At 40.5% G+C, this 21559-nt stretch overlaps 1 protein-coding gene across 1 annotated transcript in view; it reads left to right on the top strand.

Moving 5' to 3' along the window:
* The window catches only part of ofcc1 (orofacial cleft 1 candidate 1), a 78206-nt gene that overhangs the window by 19168 nt on the left and 37479 nt on the right, over positions 1-21559 (top strand). The window contains exons 12-17 of the mRNA XM_086305933.1: positions 2172-2414; positions 5481-5629; positions 5939-6053; positions 6876-7173; positions 12946-13037; positions 14814-14959. Of these exons, the coding sequence (XP_086162059.1) occupies positions 2172-2414; positions 5481-5629; positions 5939-6053; positions 6876-7173; positions 12946-13037; positions 14814-14959 (1043 nt within the window). The remainder of the gene's footprint in view (positions 1-2171; positions 2415-5480; positions 5630-5938; positions 6054-6875; positions 7174-12945; positions 13038-14813; positions 14960-21559) is intronic.

Here is a 21559-nt window from a genome sequence, read left to right as displayed (position 1 = left end):
TGTGTGTGTGTGTGTGTGTGTGTGTGTGTGTGTGTGTGTGTGTGTGTGTGTGTGTATACACATTTTTACAAATTAAATAGTAAAAAAATAAAATAAAATAATAATAATAATAATAATAATAATAAAATATATAAAATATACAGAGTTGAATATGTGCAAAATATGTGCAAAACAAGTGGCATTTATATACAGTGTGGAGTGCATAATATTAACATTCATCTTGATGCATGCTCAATCATCCAGGTAAGTAAATCTCCAAAAGTTGATTCTGTTCATCTGGATGAACATCAAAAACATTACGTCGAGATGAACAGAATCAACTTTTGGAGATATTAACATTCAGCCATTTTTGCCAACGTCATATAGATTTGGTTGCAATGGCCATGTACTCACAATGCTGTTCTTAATATAACACCCCTGCAATGACACAAAAATACTAGCCAAGAGTAGAGAATATATTAACAGAAACACAGAATATTTTCTGTGTTTCTGAGTTTCTGTGTTTAAATCTTTGCATTTTAGCAACAAAGTACTAACATGTGTGAAATATAGTGTGGTGGTGGTGATGGTGGTGGTGGTGGTGGGGGGGAGTTGCAATCCAGCTAGAAGCCTGCAGTAAATGATGTTTTGATGTGAATAAGCAGAAGTAGATGGAGTCAAACTATAAGCTCAACTTTTCTTCTAGTTTTTTAAAAGTGGTATATTGGCTGATATATATATCACCAATAAGACAGTTTCTCCTGCTGGTTTTCAAATAATTATAAAATATGCAGTTACTGGTTAAATAAAATAAATATATATTTTTAAAAAATGACATGTGCACATAAGAAAGCTTATATTCCGGCTGGTTGTGGTGATCTGTGATTGCTATCAGGTGGCTGCAGTGCTGCTTCCTGTTTGATGTGTGAAATCAAAATGGCAAATGCTGTAAAGTGGCTTATGGTGCATGATGTCACATCACACACACACCAACATGCACATGCTCCACAGGGTCTCATACTTTCCAGACTCCCTTGCAAGTGCCCCTGATGGAACATGAACTCATGAGTGGAGTTGCTGTAATCTTAACCTACACTTAAACTAAACTCAAATATGAATTGCATTGAAATTTAGAAACAGCACATAATTACATTGTACAGGTTATTACAACGTTGCCATGCAAAGGCAAGCAATGGGCCAAATTTACTGTTTGTGCTAAAAAAGTAAATAAATTGTGACTAAGGGGTTTCTGTTTAAACTAGATTGACTTTTCATCCACTGCTGTTCAACAGATGCCATAGGACACAAAAGGCTAAAAAGTATCTACATTGTCGTCTGATTATGTTTCATTAGAACAAAATAAAAATGACTGTCTAGCCTGCTTAGACTATTACTCATCCTAAGCTCTGAAACAAGGCACATGTCACCAAAGCAAACAAAGGCATTTGCAAGTGGAATGATGTAGCCTGAAGGTTAACGGGATAATCTTAGTAACACAAGGATGGGGTTTTTTTTAAAACCAGTCGTCTGAATAGGGAATCTAGTTTCGTTATCAAGGAATGCTGGTATTCCCTTGAGCAAGGCCTTGAGCTTTAAACGCTGAGGGATTGAATGGAGATATGTAGATAGGAGATTGTGACTTTACTGAGCTTGTCTTTAGTGGAATCACATTTGAAACACCTGTAATCTGAGTATTTATTTTTTGAGAGATAAAAATGTAATTCTTGTTTGAAAGATATACTCGTATGAAGGTTTTTAGTTTGTTTGTCCATCTGTCTGTTTGTTTGTTCTAATGATGTTGCCACCAGCATTAAAGTAAGGACAATATTTAGCTTACATGATAAATAATACAGACGTTAAGATGCCATTTGGCAAACTCCTCAGGGGGTCTCATATATCCTCAGCAGTCAAAGACACTGTTGACAGGCAAAATCTATTAATATAATTATTAATTGCCCCGTAGTTTCCTTAGCATACAATAATTTATATTTATATTTAAGTATAGAGAAAAGCTGTTCAAATAGAATTTGACAAACTTTATTTACACTCACAGTTATTTACAAAGTTACAGAAGTCTTGGTTCAATAAGGGTGTTGATTAAATAACAGTATTTTCCCTAAGAAAATATTTTTATAATCACAGTTTCCACGAATAAAGAAAGATAATAAAATCAAGCCTGTACTTTTTTGTAGGCGGACCAGAGGACTGCTCCCCAGCCCGTGGAGGTGTGTGTGCGTTGCCTAAGAGCCACGAGGGACAGACTTCCCAGGGGTCTCTATACTGTCAGAGTGGCACTTCACAGCCATCTAGGGGGTCCGGCTCTGGCCTGGTGCAGTAAGAAAGGGCAACATGTTTGGGCAGCGTCTACTGAGCCCACTGAGCATCGGGGACGCTTCTACGACATTGACCTCCACATTAACCAGAGTCTGTTCATGGTAGCCACAATTTCACTTTGTATAAGCTGTGTTTAAGCATCAGGGCAAAGCATGGGGTGTGCTCTAATGGGGTGATATCCACTGAGCTCTGACAACAACAAAAAAGTTTTAATTTTAGTGTCATACGTCTTTTCTCTGTTGACAATAATACAACAACACACATCAGGGAAAATACACACAATCTGTCCCTGGTTGTGACTATTAAGTGTTAAGAAATAGTATAAATATAGTACAATTTTGTTTTGCAGTTGACAATTGGAAAACTTGAATTAAATTTTTATTTTTTCAAAGAAAAATGGAACTAAATATAAAATACATCTTTCACCGGGAAGCAATTTTGACACTGAGGAGGCAAGAAATTATATTTATAAATTGGTCAAACAATAAAGCTGCACGTGCTAAAAATGACAGAAGCTACAAAACTGCATTTCTGGTGCTATTTCAGAATTTCTCTTTCTTCTTCTGCCTTTATTTTCATCAGCTGCAGTGAAGATGGAGCAGTTTCTACACTGAAAGGGTTATGAGAAGTTATATTACTGTAAAGGCAGCGTATGAAAATATGTCACACACAGCCTCTAGGTTTTTCTCTAGGGATCCCTATATGAATAAAACAACAACTTCTCAAACATGACATTTAATCCATGCATGTAAATCAAATCCAATATCAATTATTCATTCATATAGAAGAAATAATGTTTTATTGGAATAAAAATGGAGCACAAATGGAATGAAGCATTTCGTTTCTTTCCTGTGTGTCTTTCAGCATCTGCCACATGCTTGAGCCGGATCAAGGCATATAAAAGCAAAAATAGAAAAGTTAGGCAGAACTGACAAAAATATGTATTTGAAACATATTTTTAAAAATGTCAGCCTACATTTCCATTGCATAATAGATGACTAAATATGTTTTCCCGTTTGGTTCTTTTATTGAAACAACACAGCAGATTACATTAGATGAAATTATGCACATTTTACAACCCCTTTCCTAAACCTTTGGATATGAAGGAGCGGATCTTCTATATAAGCTGTGCTAATCTTTAAAAAAACCCACATACTTATTATAGATGGTCGATATTGACCAGTGGATTAGAACTCTTTGGTTTATTCATTCAGTGATGTGTGCACGGTACAAAAGAAACCTTAAAACAGAAACCACTAAATGCAGTGTCCCTCTTGATCCCATAGAGTCTCATACAGGCTGAGAAAGCATTTCTTCACTGTTGTGATGGCAACTCTAAAGGCCTAGCTGGAGCATTTAGCACATGTGGACACTGTCAGCGTGCTGGTGGGTGTATTCACTGAGCTAGAGCATTCTGATAATATTGTCACAAGCTCCCATGAAACATAAAAGATGGGGTAAAATCTGGCACGAACTGAAAGCAAAACCTGGGCTCTGCGTCAGAGGTAAAAAGAAAGAGGAAAAAGAAAAAGGTTTAAGTACAGCATGGTAAATGCCTCGTGTCACTCTGCCTTCCCTCCTCTCCTCCCCAAGCCCTCAGCTGTGCTTTATAGACAAACCAGTTGTTGTTGTCCTCATTGATAGTAGTTGGAACGTTGATCAGATTTGTCTGAGACTACCAGGATTGGCTTAGCTGGTTTTCTCTCCGTCTCTCTCGCCTCTTGCCCACACGATAGCGTGCGATTTCAGTGGAGCTTGCAGTGCCTTCTAAGAGGAAATGAGGAATTAGTGATGGTAGGAGGAAGCCAGGAGCTTATTTTCCTTTCCTCTTTCTCCATATCTCTCTCCCACTTTTTTTCATTCACCCTTTGCTTTGTGTGTCTGGGTTTGGATTTAGACAGAAACAGTGCCGCTTAGTTTTGAAATGTCTTGGATATGCAGAAGAGTGGGAATGCTTGAAAAGAGTTGAGAAGAGCCGAGACTCATTTTAGAGTTTTATACCGAAAAAGGAAAAAAAAAAGATCCACATTCTAATTAAAGAGGGGAGGAGGGGAGTGGACAGGAAGAAAATTAGGAAAGATCCTTGGAGGTATATGAATTTATTCTTGTCTTTTCCACTTTTTAAATCTTTTGTCATGTGTTGTGCTTATTGCTAAAAGATCACTTTTTATCAGTTTACTGTAAACTGCACAACTGTAGCCGTTAATTTCCCCTCAGCACTTTAAAAAAAAAGTCAACCTGGATATTTATAATAGTTTAAGTAGATCCTCCATAAACAGAGGAGCAGAAAAAAACTCTGAAGCATATCAAGTCTCACAAACCTCCCACCACATACGCACATATGCCCACGTGTCTACACAAAGGCACTGCGCGCGCACGTAAATGACTATTTATGCAGGTCACATTTCTTACAGTAAATGAATAATATGAATATCCTCAATATCTATAATCTCTGATATTATTCCATAAATTTATGTCCTGAGTCAGACACTACTACCCATCATTTCACAGGTGCATACCAAAGGCTGATTTACAGGGGGGGCGGGGGGTTGAAGAGAACGGGATACAAATGATTTATGTGTTAAAACAAGTCCTCTGCATTTTCCATTACAACTAATAAAGGGATAAAATATTTCCACCCAGTGATGGATGATGTCGCACGCACCTCACTGTCAGTTCATTTTTTAAGCAAACCCACCGTTCTCTGGGTAAATAAGAATGTATGTGTTTTCCATTGACTGCTAACCACTAACAATTTTTGCTTCGCGCAAGACACCCTTGATATTATCAGTCTGATTGATGATGGCTTCTCTGAATCACAAATTCGGTAACTGTCAGCTCACGCTCTACAACAGCAAACTCGAGTTGCCCTCTTCGCAGTGTTTGATGCCGCAGTCTTTATCACGCCGACATCTCCTTTTAGGCAATTTTCTGAGCTCGATGGGTTAGAGTGGCAGTTTAGAACGATCCTAAAACAGCAGATAAGTTACGGGAGGATTCAAGTGTAGGATGTAGATTAAAAGGCAGTTAGCATGAGATACTCTGCTGTTGATGTGTCTGCATGTGTGCATGCGTTAATGCATGCGCCCTGGAGGCATGTGCGCTCAGCTGACTGAAACTGTGAGCAACTTTCTTCTTTCCTTATATTGCTCTGTATGTTTATCCAGGTCTTACCTTCCACCTGTAATATCATCCCTTCCATGGTGCTGGTTTTCCAGCTGATCACAGCACCGGGAGACAGAAGTCACGTCAGCTCTGCGTTGGCCTGGGCAGCATTTCCTGCTTGTGGGCCAAGTCTCGGTTTGGTCGAGGGCAGGTGAGTCAAAACCACTGTGATGAACAGCAAAATGATCTTCACGTGTTTCCCTCTGTCATTCTGCGAGTTTCCCCCTAACTCAGTCCAAAGACAAGTTCTTTAGCTCAAGCGTGTTAGTTTTTAGCATGTGCACCCTGCCTCTCTGCCCCCCCAGTTACCCCAGATAGGATAACTGGTAATGAAAATGGATGGCTGTAATTCATTTTCAGAGAAAATACCTGCAGTCCAAAAAAATGCAACCTGCAACTTTTATGAGTGTTTCTCATCAACATTTCTTTGTACAGTGACAGGTTTCTGTTATGTGCACAGGTTCAAAACGCCACTGGTCAGGGGCGAGCCCAGCACACAGCTGGACCAGTTTAAAAAGATTGAAGCCCTCATCTCCTCTGATCTCGACCACTGGCTGTGCAACCTGTATTTTCAGGTGTGTGTGCAATTACGAAACCCCTTGTTCACATGTTTGTTTTGATGACGCGAACCTCTCGATTATTCTATTTAAATTCGTAATTGCGTGCAGGTACAGTATGTGCGTGTTTATTTTTTGGTCTCAGTTATAAACCATGTGCTTGTGTGTGCCATTTTTTTGTGTCTTTTTCACTCTGATCCTCTTCTTTTATTTGGAATGTTTAGGGGGCAGAACGGTGGATCTGAAAAGATGGGGGGTGGATTTTTGGATTTTCAACGATAAAAAGCTTTTACAGAGAAATTGAAAATTGGCCCCAGAGAGCAAACAAGAACCACATCTTTACCCAGCAATTCTGAAAGCATTAGAGCTGATGCATTGATTAGATTAGTAAACATCTTAATTGAATTAAAAACCAGAACAAAGCTCTCTGTCTTGGATTTGCTTCTTTATTTGTCCCTTTGACTGTGACATGTTGTTTGTATTACTGCATTATCATTACTGTTGGTACGGTTGCTTTGATTGCTGTGGGATATTTTTTTTGTATCTCTGCATATGCACAGCACAACAACAAGCACAATATTCTTGTCACATTTATAGATTTAATTGAATTGTTTTACTGCACACTTTGACAAATGCTAGTAGTTCTCTGTGCCTGCAGTTTTGAACACCTGTAATGTTATTCATACAGCAAGATGTTCTCCCACAAACAATGATGATGCAATGGAACATTATGCACATAACTACTGATTATTACAAGCTATTAATGTTCACTGAACACATATGCAGACCTCTGACACACGCAAAGCAGGCCTGTTCCTCTTCTGGTTTCTTGTGTTTTAGGTAAAGAGACTCCCACCTGGAGCATCTCGGAGACCAGAGCACTGCATCACTCTATCGATCCCCACTTCTAAACAACCTATCATTCCCCAATCTGAGGTCCACCAGAACCAGCTGCCACTCCAGCCCAAGCCCCCATCGCAGCACCAGCTCTGTCCTCAGCTCGTTCATCCCCAGTCCCAACAGCAGCCCTGTACAGACCCCAGCTGCAGAGCGGGAGATCCCTCTGTGGTACATTCTCACCGGGGGTCCCCTCTCAACCTGTCAGCTGATTCTGCTTGCTCTTCCTCATCTCTGCCAGGTAGGGCTCCGATGTTACAACTCCCAACTATGCCACAGTGTGGAGAAAATGTCACCCTAATGTCACCAACACTGGGAAAAGAAGAATGACAGGCCTCCCTTACAGCAAAGCTCCACTGAGGTGAATGTGCTTGAGGGTAGGGTTTGGTAGGGGAATGCTTGACAGACAGACATTATATTTGTTTTCTCAGTTAGATTATGTGTAAAATATATAGACTCTAATGTTAGTGTTAGCATAGGCAAAGTATCGTGCACAACATTAGCAGAACCTGATAGTTGACAGACATTTAGATAAATAAAACCACCACTTCAGCAAGCAAACAAAAACCTGGCATGTAAAGTGCTGGTTAAATAAGTCCAATCAAGCTAGCTATCGGTGAACAGTGGTTAGCCTAGCTGCCATGATTAGCACAACAAAGGTTTTGGAATTTATAACCACATTTTCTTCTTTATATTCTGTGTCCAGCTGAGCCAAACCAAACATTTTACATGCTTACATGACCTGGAAGACACACATTGCTGTGTTTTGCGGTCTGGCTTTGGTTCACTGTGGATGACTAACTTATAATTACCGAGTTCGAGCTATAAAAAGAGCTATATAGCAATTTTCTGCCAGTTGACTGAAATTCCTTCTTTAAGTTCAATACATAGTAGGTGCTTACATGCTGCAATGCATTTCTGATTACCATCTTAACTTCATCTGCCTTTTTATCCACAACTCACCATTTCAATAACATCCGGTTAGCTTTATTTTATATGATTTCTCCTTAGGAAGATAAGATATAAAACAGATGATGAAATTTTAGATTTAGTTATGAGACTTCATCTTGGTTCAGTCTTTACTGTTGCTTCAAGTCAAGGAGAGGCTTTTAGAGTTCGTGTGTTCCCTTATGTATGTGTGACCTCTTCCTGTGTCCTGTAGTTACTTCTTTAAATCTTAACACAAGCAAATCATGTTTAAGTGAGGGATGGGCGCTCCTTTGCTTCCCTTTTACAGCATGCAGAGATAATATCCTGTGTCATACAACGTAGGTATTAAGGTATCCTTTAGCTACGTAGGAGAAATGTTTTTTTATGGTTTCCTTGCTTATGTGGTGGTCCAACCCAGGTATATTAGTAGAGGGCCCGGGTTAATATAGTTTTTGCTTCATTTCATTACTGAAATGGAGTGAAGTGATATAAGTATGAATCTTATAATGTCCAAAGTTTGAGCTAAGCGATAAAAATGCTGAAATCACATATTTAATCATAACCACATTTAATTGGGGCTAATGATTTTGTTGATAATAATAATGATAATATTAGAGTCCATCTCCTTATTTTAAAAAACATACTAGTTTTAGTCATCTAGCATTCTGGCCATTGCCACAAATCAAGTGCAGACTCATTTGGTATTGATCCTCAACAAAGACGACCGGCTAGCTTCTTTGTTATTAATACACTGGCCTTTTTTTCCTTTTCTCGCTTTCTTTCTTTCTATTTTTTTGCACGCACAGCTCATCTTTATTTAACAGTCCTCAAAAGTTTCTGGGGTGCTCTGCTTTAAACATCACACAGGCTTTTTAATTACAAATGAGTTGTGACAGGTCTGCTGGGTAGCACCCTGGCCCATTTTAAACGTGATGCCGGCTGACAGCTTGGCAGTGTTCTCCCAGCACTGAAACATGTGGAAGAAATTGGTCTTTTACATTTCACAGCTTGTCGCTTCCTCCGCTGGCTGACCTGTGACCCCCCACAGAGATCCTAATGCCCACAAGGGAAGTGTCCCCAACGAACTGACTGCCTTTCCAGAGAGAAAGAAAGAGAGCGAGGGAGGGAGAGGAGCACTCACTATGGGAGATTTATGTTCTGCCACACAAGGCAAAAGGTACCAGGTCTCTTCACCGCACACGGCTTCAAACTCTGGCTTGCACGCAGGCAGAGATGTCAACACACACGCACTCGCGCGCACGCACATTCTCACAGGTGAGGAGGTTGCTTGGGAAGTGAACCCAATCCGCAAGTGAAATAACGGATCAAAAGGTGTCCTGCACAACACCTCATCTGCGCCGTTCCCTAAGCCGACCTGACGTTTGTGCCTCATTTGCATACAGATCCGTTCATGTTGCATTACCTCTGGAGCGAATTATGGTGTTCAGATGGGGTGATACGTCAAGGTTGAATGGAGCGATTGGATGGACAACTTTAACCTAGCCAAAAATGGAAATCCAATTTAGCCAGGAAAAGAGGATCGAATTACCCCCCTACCCCACCTCCTTCTCAGTTTTTAGTCAAGTCTGAGGGTTTTCAGACATTTCTTTCCTATTTCATGCCTCCCTGTTTCTGATGTCTTCTGCGTGGAGCTCACTTTCTCTCTGCATGTAACGCCTAGATTTTCCTCATTACCCATTTGTCTCTGAGTCAGGACAAGTATATGGAGATCTCTTGTCATTGCGATAATCTGCACAGTGCAGAGCTTGACAGTGAGACTTGAAGATTGCATTCCTCGGGCCTTAAGTTAATTAATCCCCACAGAAGAAACACAGCGTTGGTGAGGTGTCTATACGGAACGAAACCTGACATCCCAAACCAAGATTATAACTCTGACGAGTTTCAATCAAAACAATTTTATGTGGGCATTAATGTGTTTCTGTTTCATATTATTATTATTAGCTATCGGATGGTAATAATCTGATTTACGTCAGTTGACTTGTCCAAGCAGAACGGAGTGTATTTGGCTTTTTACCGCAGTGATCGGCTGGAGGCACAATGGGTTAAGTGACCTTTCGCATTAACTGAATGATCCAGTTAGTATGGGTTTACTTGAACCCAAATGACTAATTAGATTAGCATCTTGTTTCATGATAGCCTTTAGTGGATCACTGTGAGCATGCAGATGAGTCTGCTGTAACTATGACACTGCTTCCTTTTTTTTCTCTCGTTTTTTGAACTCATTTATTTATTTTATCCCACAAAGGCATCTTAACATCCATCCCCTTGAGCATAGATGGTGATTTCGAGGATTCCTCATCTCATCTCTCTTTTGGAGCATTGCCCTTTACTTTCAGGATGTTTTTTCCCCCCTCCAGGCCACTCCCAGTCATCAGCATTTCAAACCGCGATGTTACATCATAAACTCTCAATCAGCCGCATGCCACTTCCTGATGATTAATTCGACAACGTTAATGTCCAACTTCCAAATGTATGCAGAAACACACATTTAAAGCTTTACTTTAGTATAAGCAGACTGCATGGGACAAACACAATGGAAGGTGAATTCCCAGAAAAGTGAAGGCTGTGTTTGATTCAGCAGGTGCGATGTAGACAGATTTAACCTGCAAGACCTACAGAATTTACCGGTAACTCCTGATATAATGGCACATAACTATTTAGACATTAGTATGCACTGCAGTGTTTGATAGTCATTAAAATGCAATGGATTACAAGAAAGAAAGAAAAAAAACTTGAGTGAAGCAACAATAAATCTGCACCGTATCATAGCAACCTCAACATGAGAGCCTGACAGACTCAAGGGTAATCCGTGAGTTGCTAACCTTCGATTCCTCTGTAAATTTGGACCAGTCATCAGGCAATTAAGGGCCTAGGTGAACAAGAACTGCCATCTCAGTCTGGTTCCATCTCACCAGTAACACAGTGATGGGGTCTCGACGGTGTTACAGGCCTCGGGCTTTTCTCTTTACTTGGCCTGTTTTTGTGTGTAAGCAAGAAAGAAAAGAGGCGCGTTGAGTTATGCGTTTTGTGAGGTAGACTCTTACATTTCTACCCTGGAAAATGTTTGTCCATATATGCAAGTTTCTACATATTAATATCTTTGCCTTTTTGTGTGTGGGTGCATCAATACAGAGTGTGTGTGCGTGTGTGTGTGTGTGTGCAGTGGATGAGTATGTGTTCTGGTCTTATAGCTCAGAGCACAGGGGGGAAAACAAGGAGTTTGTTGTTGGCCTTGGGTGCCCAGGGAGGCTGGAGTTGTGGCAGCTCTAGCACTCTGAGTTCATGGACGTAGCCTTTAGCTGTCAGAGCTGTCGATGCTGCCTCCGCACTGATTCTCGTTCCATAGCGTCTGAGCGTAAGCAAGTGGGGCCTAGTGTAATAAGTTCGTGTTTGTGTGTGTGTGATAGTACAGTCTCTGAAAAGATCCTAATCCACGGTGGTCCAAGTCTGTGAGTTTATGTGGTTGATGCTTCAGCTAATAGAGTATGAGGGGTGTGTGTATTTGTGTGTGAGAGCATTGCATTGTTCTGACTCAGACTGTCTGCACATGAGCACAGACGTAGTGCTCATGTGCAACATTAAAAAGACTTCTGTCCAATGTAAACTAAAGTCAGCAGTGTCGCTGTGTGCTATTTAATCCGACTATGCTTTTTAAAACAAGGTAGGGTAACATCCTATAGTTTACAAAAAGATTCTTTGATTTTTTGACACTTGAAGACCTGTACTTTTTTATACTCTTTATACTAAGACACACCAATTTGACACAACTTTAAAATCACTTGTCTAATATTGTGCAAGTTCTTTTCATGCCACCAAACCAGTTCTAACCAGTAAAAACTGGCACAGAGGATGTCTGAAAGTGTCCCATGGTGTTTAGATCCTTTAGTTCCTGTGGTTTGCAGGGGTGGAGTCTCTGTGCATACTGTGAATGCTCGATTGGATTGGTAACAAGGGAGTTTGAAAGACCAGGTATATTTCTCAGGCTCTTATTCTCCTTGTTTGAGTCATTACTGAGCACTTTTTGGCTTAGAGTCTTCTGGAGGGGGTCACTGAAACCAGAAAGGGCCTGGCCTGCAGTGACTAACAAGAAAGAGAGCAAAACATTGCATTTAACAAAGTGGTCAGTTCTAGTCACCTGCTGTTTTAATCTTGTGGCTGGCAAGTGTGTTTATCCCAAGCCCTGATGTGACCACACAACTGAGTACACGGTTATGTAACGTCTTTATAATGTAGAAATAAAAATTTTATCCTGAGAATAGAATAACTATAACACCAGGGCAAATGTTTACCAGCAAAGGGGTGGTAATTAAAAACTACATCAGTGTGAAATCTGATTTCAGACTCTGTGAAAAATAGAGGTGAGCAGAATCTTCCTGCCATTTAAATGCAGTAAAAATTTAGCTGTCAGGAGGATTTCTGATGTGTGGCTAATATTTAAGTTATTATTACTGATATATTTAATCCCACAGCAGGAGAAAAATTATATCATTGCTGAGGCTTCCATATGTATTATATAGATGTGATTGGTTCCACGGGGGGAAAAAAAAGTTTCACATAGTGAGATTTTTACATGTATCAAGCTAAGGTTTACTTAATTGCAACCTCCAGGCAAAGCAGGAACCCTTTTTTAAATTCTGTGAATGTTAATATGCTAAATAATGCAGATCTTCGACTCTTCAAGCATGAGACACACATCTGGCGGCTTACCATTTAAATTACAGCAAGAAAAAAAATGCGAGACAGAGAAAAGAGAAAAAGAAATGGAGGATGAAAAACACTTCAGAAGAAGGGAAATGATGGGAAAATGTGTGAAAATGTATCATAACCAAAATTTAATTTATTTTTTGATTTTTCATCATTTGTAATTGCATATATATCCATATCTATATATCTTACTGTATCTCCCTATATATTTTTTCTTCCCCTTTTTTTATTATATGTGTATTAATATTACTCAGGCCTGAAATTATAATGATAAAGTGTGGTATGCAAGAGAAAACAACCTTAAATATTCTTTTCCTCTTTACACTTACTGCACATTATTTCTCTTTTGGGCGTGCAGGCAAGAATTTCTCATCAGGAGCCATTTCTGGAAGCACCGGAGAGAAGAGTGATCCATGCAGGGAGAAAGCAGAGGGTGGGAATCACTACAAGGTAACACTGTGATTTAAGGGGAAGTGTTCCCACCCTTAAAATGAGCACCCTTTCTGCTTTCCCCTTCCATTCCCTCCCTTTCCTTCCCGCCCCTCTCTGCGGCCTTGCGCGCACCTCCCCGGCTTATTATCTGAGATTTGTCAAAATACATTTCACACTAACAGGTATTTTTCAGCCTTCAAAGCCAGTTTTGATCTGCTTGACAAGCCAAAGCAGCTCAAATTGTGTGAAATCAGCAACGCTAGCCAGGCCTCGCCTTTTTTTCTTCTTCTCCAAACCGTTCTAAACACGCCTCTTCCTGGGCTACAGACGACTTAAGCTAAATTAATCAAAGCCTGCGTGTTACCTGCCATACTTTGAAGTGGTAATTGCAAAATTACTCCATGTGCTGATCTGGCATTGCTGCCTCCCGGTCCGCCCCTTCCATTGTGCCTCTGCTGCGGCCTTTTGTTGTTGTGATGTTATTGTTGAGGTAGTTAGACGCCTATGAACAACATCAAGCCTCCTTCTCTCAAACACATATACCCACCACCCTTTCTTGCCCGTCTTTATTCCTACTAACCTCCTCCTGCTGATGTACAAGAGGCTCTTTGGACCACCATTAATCAGGGATGACCTGTTAAATAAATGAGTTTGTTGATATGAGGTTTTATATCTCTGCAGCCTCTGCAGACCATGTTTTTCCTTCCCCTCTTGGCCTATCTTTAAAACCTTGCTAACTCTGTCAAATGTCTTGGTTGGAACCCAGTTGTCTAATGATTAAGTGGAGTGATCTCCAACCTGCCCCAGCCTGGAAGCGCTAGGGATCAGATTTCAGCCCTTCAACCTGCAGTGCAGGCCTAATTAAAATGAATTTTCTCCAGGCGACCACTTTGCCCACAGGGCAGGAATTCAGCTATATACGGAATCCACTCTTAAGGTATTGCATTAAATTTATTGTGTGGAGACACTGGAGAACATTGTGGTATATCTCCCCCCCGTCTCTCTGCCTTTTTCTCTCACTCTTTTCCACCTTTTTATTGTGATCATCACTCTGGAATCCAAGCTTGCTTTGGCAAAGATTGCCCTATGAAAACGGATGGAGCTTTTATGGGACTCTGCCCATTTACTACTTCCTGGGCCTAGTTTATCTCAGAGGGAGAGACAGAGAGGGATGGAGGAAAGGGAAGATGAAGAAAAAAATAAAAAATAAAACGGAGAGAGGTAGAGTCAGAAAGGGGTGGAAAAAAGAGGCAGCTTGCTTATTCCAAACTGTGGGTCTCATTAACATACATCAGTGTGTATTTCACAACTTCAAGCAGAAAGGCACTAAGCCCACCCAAGGGCAACACAGGCAGGGCTGACACGGCCAGGGAAAGCAAGCCGTTAACATGTTGGCGGCTTAACAAATAATATCTGCTCCCAAGTACCTTAGTGAAAAATTTAAAACCCCACTTCCTAACTCCATTTGACTGTGTTTATGACGATGACAGTAAACGACTTGTGTGGAAAAAAACAGTGCCAGCTGCTCAAATATCACATATTTAACGCCACCATCACTGTACGCATGTTTCCCAAATGAACTCAAGTTGAAGGATGGCATGCCGTATGCGATTTTGCCGTCATTCTTGTCTCGTGTCAATTGAGGCGCGGGTGAGATATAGGAGAGGCTCCAAAGCGCCACGCACACTGTCACTGTCACCGTGTGCATCCCCCAAGATAAATTCAGAGGCCTGTTTCCTGCTTTGATTACAAATGACATCCGCATGTGTTCTCCCCGATTTCTGCTCCTCACAGAAGAAGCCAATCAAGAAGACAAATAGCTGTGGCCCCAGCATGAGCGGCAGAAGTGCACCGCCTCGGCAGGCAGACAAACAGAAGATGCAGCCTTCAATGGAGAACCTCTCCGCGGAGGAGATGGAGGAGTATACATTCTCCCTACAGTAAGTCTCACCACTCATTATCCCGGCTCAGCCTTGCAAAATTCAAATGTGTGGGGGAAAGAAAAGAAAAAAAAGCAAAAGAAAGAAAAACGTGGGTGACAAGTGGTTTCTGTGCCTCACAGATGCTGAAATGTACAGCATCAACCAGACAGACTCTGACAACAAGATGTGCCTAGAACACCTCCTTAACAGATATAGATAAAGTAGTCGAGTGTCTTTCGAGGGAAATCCAAATAAGTTTGTATGTGGTATAGCTTAAATCGCATATAACTCAATTTTAATTTCCCAACATAAACAAGGCACACTCAAAGCAATTTCCAGAGCCTGGTGGCCTCATCTGTCCCGAAGGAAAGGAAAGCACTCCATAAGAATTTGGTGAGGAATCACAGAAATTCAGCTGCCCACAATACTATCATTTTTATATTTGATACTTTCAGAAGTCACAAGTCCTCTTTTGTCTGTTAATTAAATCTGTACTTGCCTACATTTGACTTAGATCTCAAGACTGCACAATCAACAGTCAGTGTTTCTTTGTGCTTTGCTTTTCAGGACAAAATAATCAGTCGTATTTCAGCTAATTTGCTTTGTGACAGTGTCGCATTTAAAGCCAAACCAAACGCTGCTCAAGCTACAACAATAATGTCCCCGTGAATTTTTGTTGTTGTTGTCTCCCAGTCCTCTGCAAAAATGCGTGGAAATTACGTTTCATCTTTATTGTGGCTCACAGCATTTGATTTTAATGAGAAAACAAGAATGTATGAAATACAAACAGAGCGCCGAATTTCAAACACCTCGGCCAAATTTGCTAAAAGCATCCAGGTAGCACCCGCATGCCCATGGAGCATCAAAACAGACTGAGAGCAAAATTGCTTATTTCAACAAGAAAAGTCTCAGGTATTTGTTTTTATTTGAATGTCAACTAAATTGAGGGGAGGAGATTACCATTACTGCACTGGGGGGGGGAGAGTAAAGACAGCGAGAGAGTCTACTGTATGTATGTGCAAGAGAGACATAAAGCGAGCGCTCCCTGGAGATTTAAAAGTACCCATGTTTCCTCATTTCTGGGAGTTTGTAATTTATAGCTGCTGGTCACATATTAAACAAGATCAGAGACTACTCCCTGACATCTTCTGAACATACTGAGGGAATTCAAATGATTACCAGCGTATCCTGCCAACAAATGACGACATAGAGACTATCTTGAGGGAAAGTGAATACAAAAAAAAATAAAAAATGAACACAGAGCCCGGGCAGACTGCGCACAAAGGGACACAATTAAATGGTTTTCACGATTATTCATAGTGCCGCTTTTTACCTCTGAGCAGTTGCTGGGTTCGGTGAGATGAGACATTTCTGTCAGTTATAGGTACGGATTGTATTGAGTTGGAGACTTGGCTGTTCCCTGATGCCCTGTGAAGGTGCTGCTGCTATTGATTTCATCTTTACAAGCACACACATTACAGTATCTTTGAGCTAAAGGCTGATAATTTTATTTTATTTTTTTGCCCTCACCTAATCAGACTATTAGAAAGATACAGTGGCAGTGCTGGCTTTCACGTTAAAGACGCAGCAGTCTCTCATCTGTCTCTCCCGCTGTGTTGTTTGACTTATTCTGGGTTTGTCTACATTACCTGAGGACTGACAGAGATGCCGACAAAAGGGATTATTTACAGATATTTTTTTATTTATTTTGCCTTAATGATGTCATCTCGCCCCGCGTCGTCTTTTGGCATTTTGGGAGCTCGTGTTTTTATCTCTGTGTCTGTGTTTATGTGCATCTGTAGACGAATGTGAGAGACAGAGGGTGTGTACAGTATTTTTTGACTATGCAAGCGAGTAGAGTATGCACACACACACACACACACACTTGCCTGTATATTCTTGTATTTTAACTGAGGAAAGGAATCATACTGAAGTGATTGAGGGATATTACTGCCATCTATTGAGCCACAAGAGACTGAGCTCATTGAGATTTTTATAAGGCATCCTGACACAAACGTGCAAATCAGATGCTCATGCATTATTAAGCAAAGACTTTGAAACAGTAAGATTCAGTTCAGACAGTCGGAGAATCACACGAGCGGTTTAACATAGTGCATTCATTTATGTGTCGCAGTCAGGAGCACTTTATTCATCAAGTAAAATAAATGCAGCGCGATGAATTGGAATGAAGTGGGCTAATGTCTTAAAGAGATCTGCAGTATGTATGGGACCTGTATACAAGTGCTTAGACTGTGTGTGCGTTACAGGTGGGACTGTAAATTAAATTAAAAAAATTTTTTTTTAAATGTATCAACTACATAAAAACATAATACTGATACAAGTAGAACCAAGTCGACACGAATGAAAACTACTAGAGGTTTTATGTAAAAGTTTTTTTTATTCCAAATGGTGACAACGTCATCTACTTTGACAGAAATACTGCAAAGTACATCTTTTGGGAGGAGATGTTTCCAATGGATATGATTGTTTATATATTATAGTACACACATGTATATTTTTTATTTAAAGTCTTTGTTTCATTGGGTGAGGATCAGGCTTTCTTGTGTAATTGTTTTCACATTTCCACGCTGGTGATCTAAAAAGGCATAGAAATAAAATAAAAAAATAATGAAGTCGAAAATCAAAGAAAACACTATGCTATGCACTTTTTTTTAAAAAACTGCAGGTATTGACAATTGCAAATTAGTTCTGGGCAAATGAAAAAGTCTGAAAACATGTCAGGAATGATCTTTTTGTCAAGCGTTACTGTGCCACTGATATCTGTTTGAACACGCTTGAAAGACTCCAGCCGACCCTCCAGTTTATTTGATGTCTACAAGTGTAATTTTCAATACTCCTCTTTTTTTCTCACAGAATAGCACTGAGCAAAATCAAAGCACCTGATTCAATATGGCTGTTGTAATTCGATCGGGCCAATTTAATGCTTTTGGTCGAGGATAAACATGCTGAATTAATTTTACACTTTAAAGACTACTTTACATTTTGTGTACTCAGCACGGTGATGAGATACTAATGGTAGCTCACATTCGACCTGTGCAAACCTCATCATGTGTGATATTGACGAATTATTACTAATAATAATAATTACTATTAGTTGTTATCTGATAATATATACCCTCTTCCTATGTAGTGTACCACATACTTACATGATTATTATCAAATTGCTATAGTGTCGTATTATACCTCATCAATGTCACCCAACTGTTTTTTTTTCCTACTCTCGTTTTGAGGAGAGAAACCTGTTTTAATCAAAGTCATTCTCATATAGCAATTAGATCTAATTAGTCCAATTATCAAGATTCTAATTACACTGAAATATATCCCCTAAATCTCATATCAATTATAGTATGTGTGACTCGTCCTGATCGGGAAACATGAAGAGCGACAGTGAAGACAAAGCTGTGTTGAAGGTAGCAGAGAGCGTTTTCATTCTCTGGAGGACAACTGGCTGCAGAACTGTCCCCATCTGTCCCCAAAGCTTTTATTACAAAATGCTGTTTGGTCATCTGGGGATAAATGTCGCTTAACCTTTATCTAGTTGTTTCAAAATCTGAACTATTTTGCTGCTAATTATGATGCCATGATTAGTTACATGCTTGTTTGTCGTCTCAGTTAGATAAGTTGAATGAATAATAATAAATACAGTTTCAGCTGTTATTGCTGCAGCTATTAAACACCACCGTTAAGTCTGGACTCAACGAAGGAAGAAGCCACTGCGGTGACAGTGAACTAGATTAAAGTTAGGTTGAACTTTTGGTAGCACAGTAGCTCATATGCTAATAAGTCTCAAACAGGTACACAAATCCACACACACACACGAAATCAGGAGCAGACCTTGATTGTGTAGCACAGTATGTTGCTATAGTGGTGGAGTGTTATACTGTAGGTGCACTGGAAAACACACACGCACACACACACACACACACACACACACGCACACACACACGCGCACAGCCTGCTCTTGCTGTGGAGTCAGAGGGAACACACTGACCTAATTTCCCCCAGTTAACTCGCCTCGTTGGGGACCAACGTTCCTCTCCACCCGTTTCCCCCAACCGAGCCTATAGGAGCGTCCCTGATGTGTATCTCTGTGTCTCTATCATTCTGTGCCCTCCATCTGTTTGAGCATATTTCCTCGCTCAAATATAAGATTCCAAGTTAAGTGTTATTCTATTTTATGTGTTTATAACAAGGGTAACGTGCAACCCCGCAGTGCCGCACGCCTGGGAAAGACCAGCAACTGTCGTGGAGAGAAAGAAAGCCGAGCCTGAAGTTGTGTACAGAAAAAAGGCAGAAAAACACCTGAAATAACACCCAGTTTCAGGCTGTCAATCCTCTGCAAACTGCAGTTACGAATCACAACTCTGTGCAAGGGTCAATAAATTCTGATGTAATACTGGTAGGATAAGTGGGTGGAGACATGGTGGTGCTAGTCACCCCTCTCTAGCGCTTTCCAGGGCTCTTTCCTGTACTGAGAGGGCAGGGAAGTGTCTGCGCTTCTGCATGCCCAAGTACCTGCTTGCATGTGTGAAAGAGTGGCCCCTGGCTACCACGGCCCGAGTGCACATGTTAGGGGTTTTTTTAGTGGCCAGACGTGCCCTGGGTCACTTTCAGATCTCACAGACACATACTCGCAAAATCAACATGCCGCTTCCTTTATGGAAATCAGAGCTGTCACATCCTTGACAGACTAACACTGCAATATGATTGGTTAATTCACACTGATGGTGTGCATCAGTGGGCGCATACTGCGGTCCCATTGGTGGTCTGGGTCAAATGAATGCGCTTCACACTGACACGTGGGAAAGAGGGGAGGTGTCAGATACTGAAAAGTGGCAGGAGCTATATGTAAGAATATATGAGTAATCGCATATGATTTGTGCATGAGGCCTTTGTGTGCACTTGAAAAAATAGAGCTAAGCCAGAGATGGCACTTAACTTACGCTCTTCCTTTTTTCTTTTATATCTGTAATCACTAGTTCCCCAGCGTTATATAAACACATAACTCTTCCAGAAATTACAAGTTTTACATGCAGCTATGTAACAGCCAATGCACTGTAGCACAAACATGCACTAATGGACTGTGTCCTGTGCAAATAAATGTGAACTCTTAGGAAAATATTACTGACAGGCAGCTCTGATACTATAACTGACAAGCTCTCTGGATGCCGATGTAATCAGAAGTTGCAGTTGCCTACTGCAGCATTTGTATATATATATATATATATATATGCATGATGTCATCTGCACACGTTTTAGCTATTATTATCAGCAATAAACAAAGGTGGAGCAGGCCTGACAGGCATTTACCTTCTTCTTATATTTGCTTGGAGACAGTTACAGTTATAGTATCTATAAAAAAAACATGATCTTTGTTAATCCATATTTGTGTTGAGGCTGGATTCCTTTGAATGAAGCATTTGAATCAATAACAAAACATTACATCATTGAACATACTTGGCCCCCATTAGTGGTAATGTATTGTAACAAAGCCTGGGATTGGAAAAAAAGTGGTTTGAGAGTTACAGACTCCTACTCCAAAAGGCATTTCAGGCCACGTCTTCAAGTCAAACATCATCTTTGCTTTTTGTCTTTAGCACTCACTTAATTGATCTCTGCGTACCCGCACAGTTAGACTCTATAGCTCTTTATTATTTCCTTTCTTCCTCTCCCTCCCTCCTGTTAATTCCGTCTTTATCTCACTTCTCTGCCTCTCATTTTCTCCATCTTTCCCTCTCCATCCTGTCTCTATCTCTCTGGTGACAATGTCCTGCAGTTATGAAGCAAGGTCAAAAAAGTGAAATCCATTTAAATACTGATGCAACTCTCTGGAGGGCCATACATACATTCTGCAGCACCCGTCCCTGTACACCTCACACAGATTGCTGAATGGATGGATGTGGAACATTTATTTGTTCTGCATTTATCGCTTATTGTGTTGCACATCCACTGGCACCCATATCTGTATTTTCTCAGCGCCCCCCAAAAATCTAGAGAGAGAGCGAGAAAACAACAACCTGTTCTTCATTGTTGAGCACAAGGGTGGTGGTAGTTGCACCATTTGTGTGTGTGTGTGTGTGTGTGTAGCACTCGCAAAGTCAGTATGTGTTTGTCCATCCCAGGTGCATCTGCATTTGAAATGTTTCCACCCTACTTTATGGTGCACCAAGGGACCTGCCATTTCCATTTTTAATTCCCTCTCGTGCTAAGTCAGGCACTCCATAAAAACGCCACATGTTGCTCAGCAATGAAACAGCTACCTCATTTATGCATCTAAACTATTCCAATGTGTGCGAGGAGGCCAAAATGTTTTTGCAGGAGGAGTTTAGGCAATGCAAGAGTCAAGTTGCTAAATTATGGCTCATGATCTAAGACTAGTTTATCCACAAATATGAGATATGAGACGGTTACATGGTTTGACTTGTAGAGCCGTTGTTATACCTCTCATCTATGAATGTATCATAGATATTTTTACTTTTTAAAATTCTGTTCTCCATAACTTCTGTTTAATTGCAAGTAATTGGCTTGATTTTTAATTCTGATGTGTACAGGTTTTATTACATGGCAATTGACTCCAAATACCTGCCACTGTGCTCC

The sequence above is a fragment of the Aulonocara sp. 'chitande type north' Nkhata Bay genome, linkage group LG9 (assembly GCF_057382095.1).
Source record: "Aulonocara sp. 'chitande type north' Nkhata Bay isolate Kocher_YH1m ecotype deep benthic linkage group LG9, A_spYH_male_GT1.1, whole genome shotgun sequence".
Classification (NCBI taxonomy): Eukaryota; Metazoa; Chordata; class Actinopteri; order Cichliformes; family Cichlidae; genus Aulonocara; species Aulonocara sp. 'chitande type north' Nkhata Bay.
This window is presented reverse-complemented; position numbering and strand designations above follow the sequence as displayed.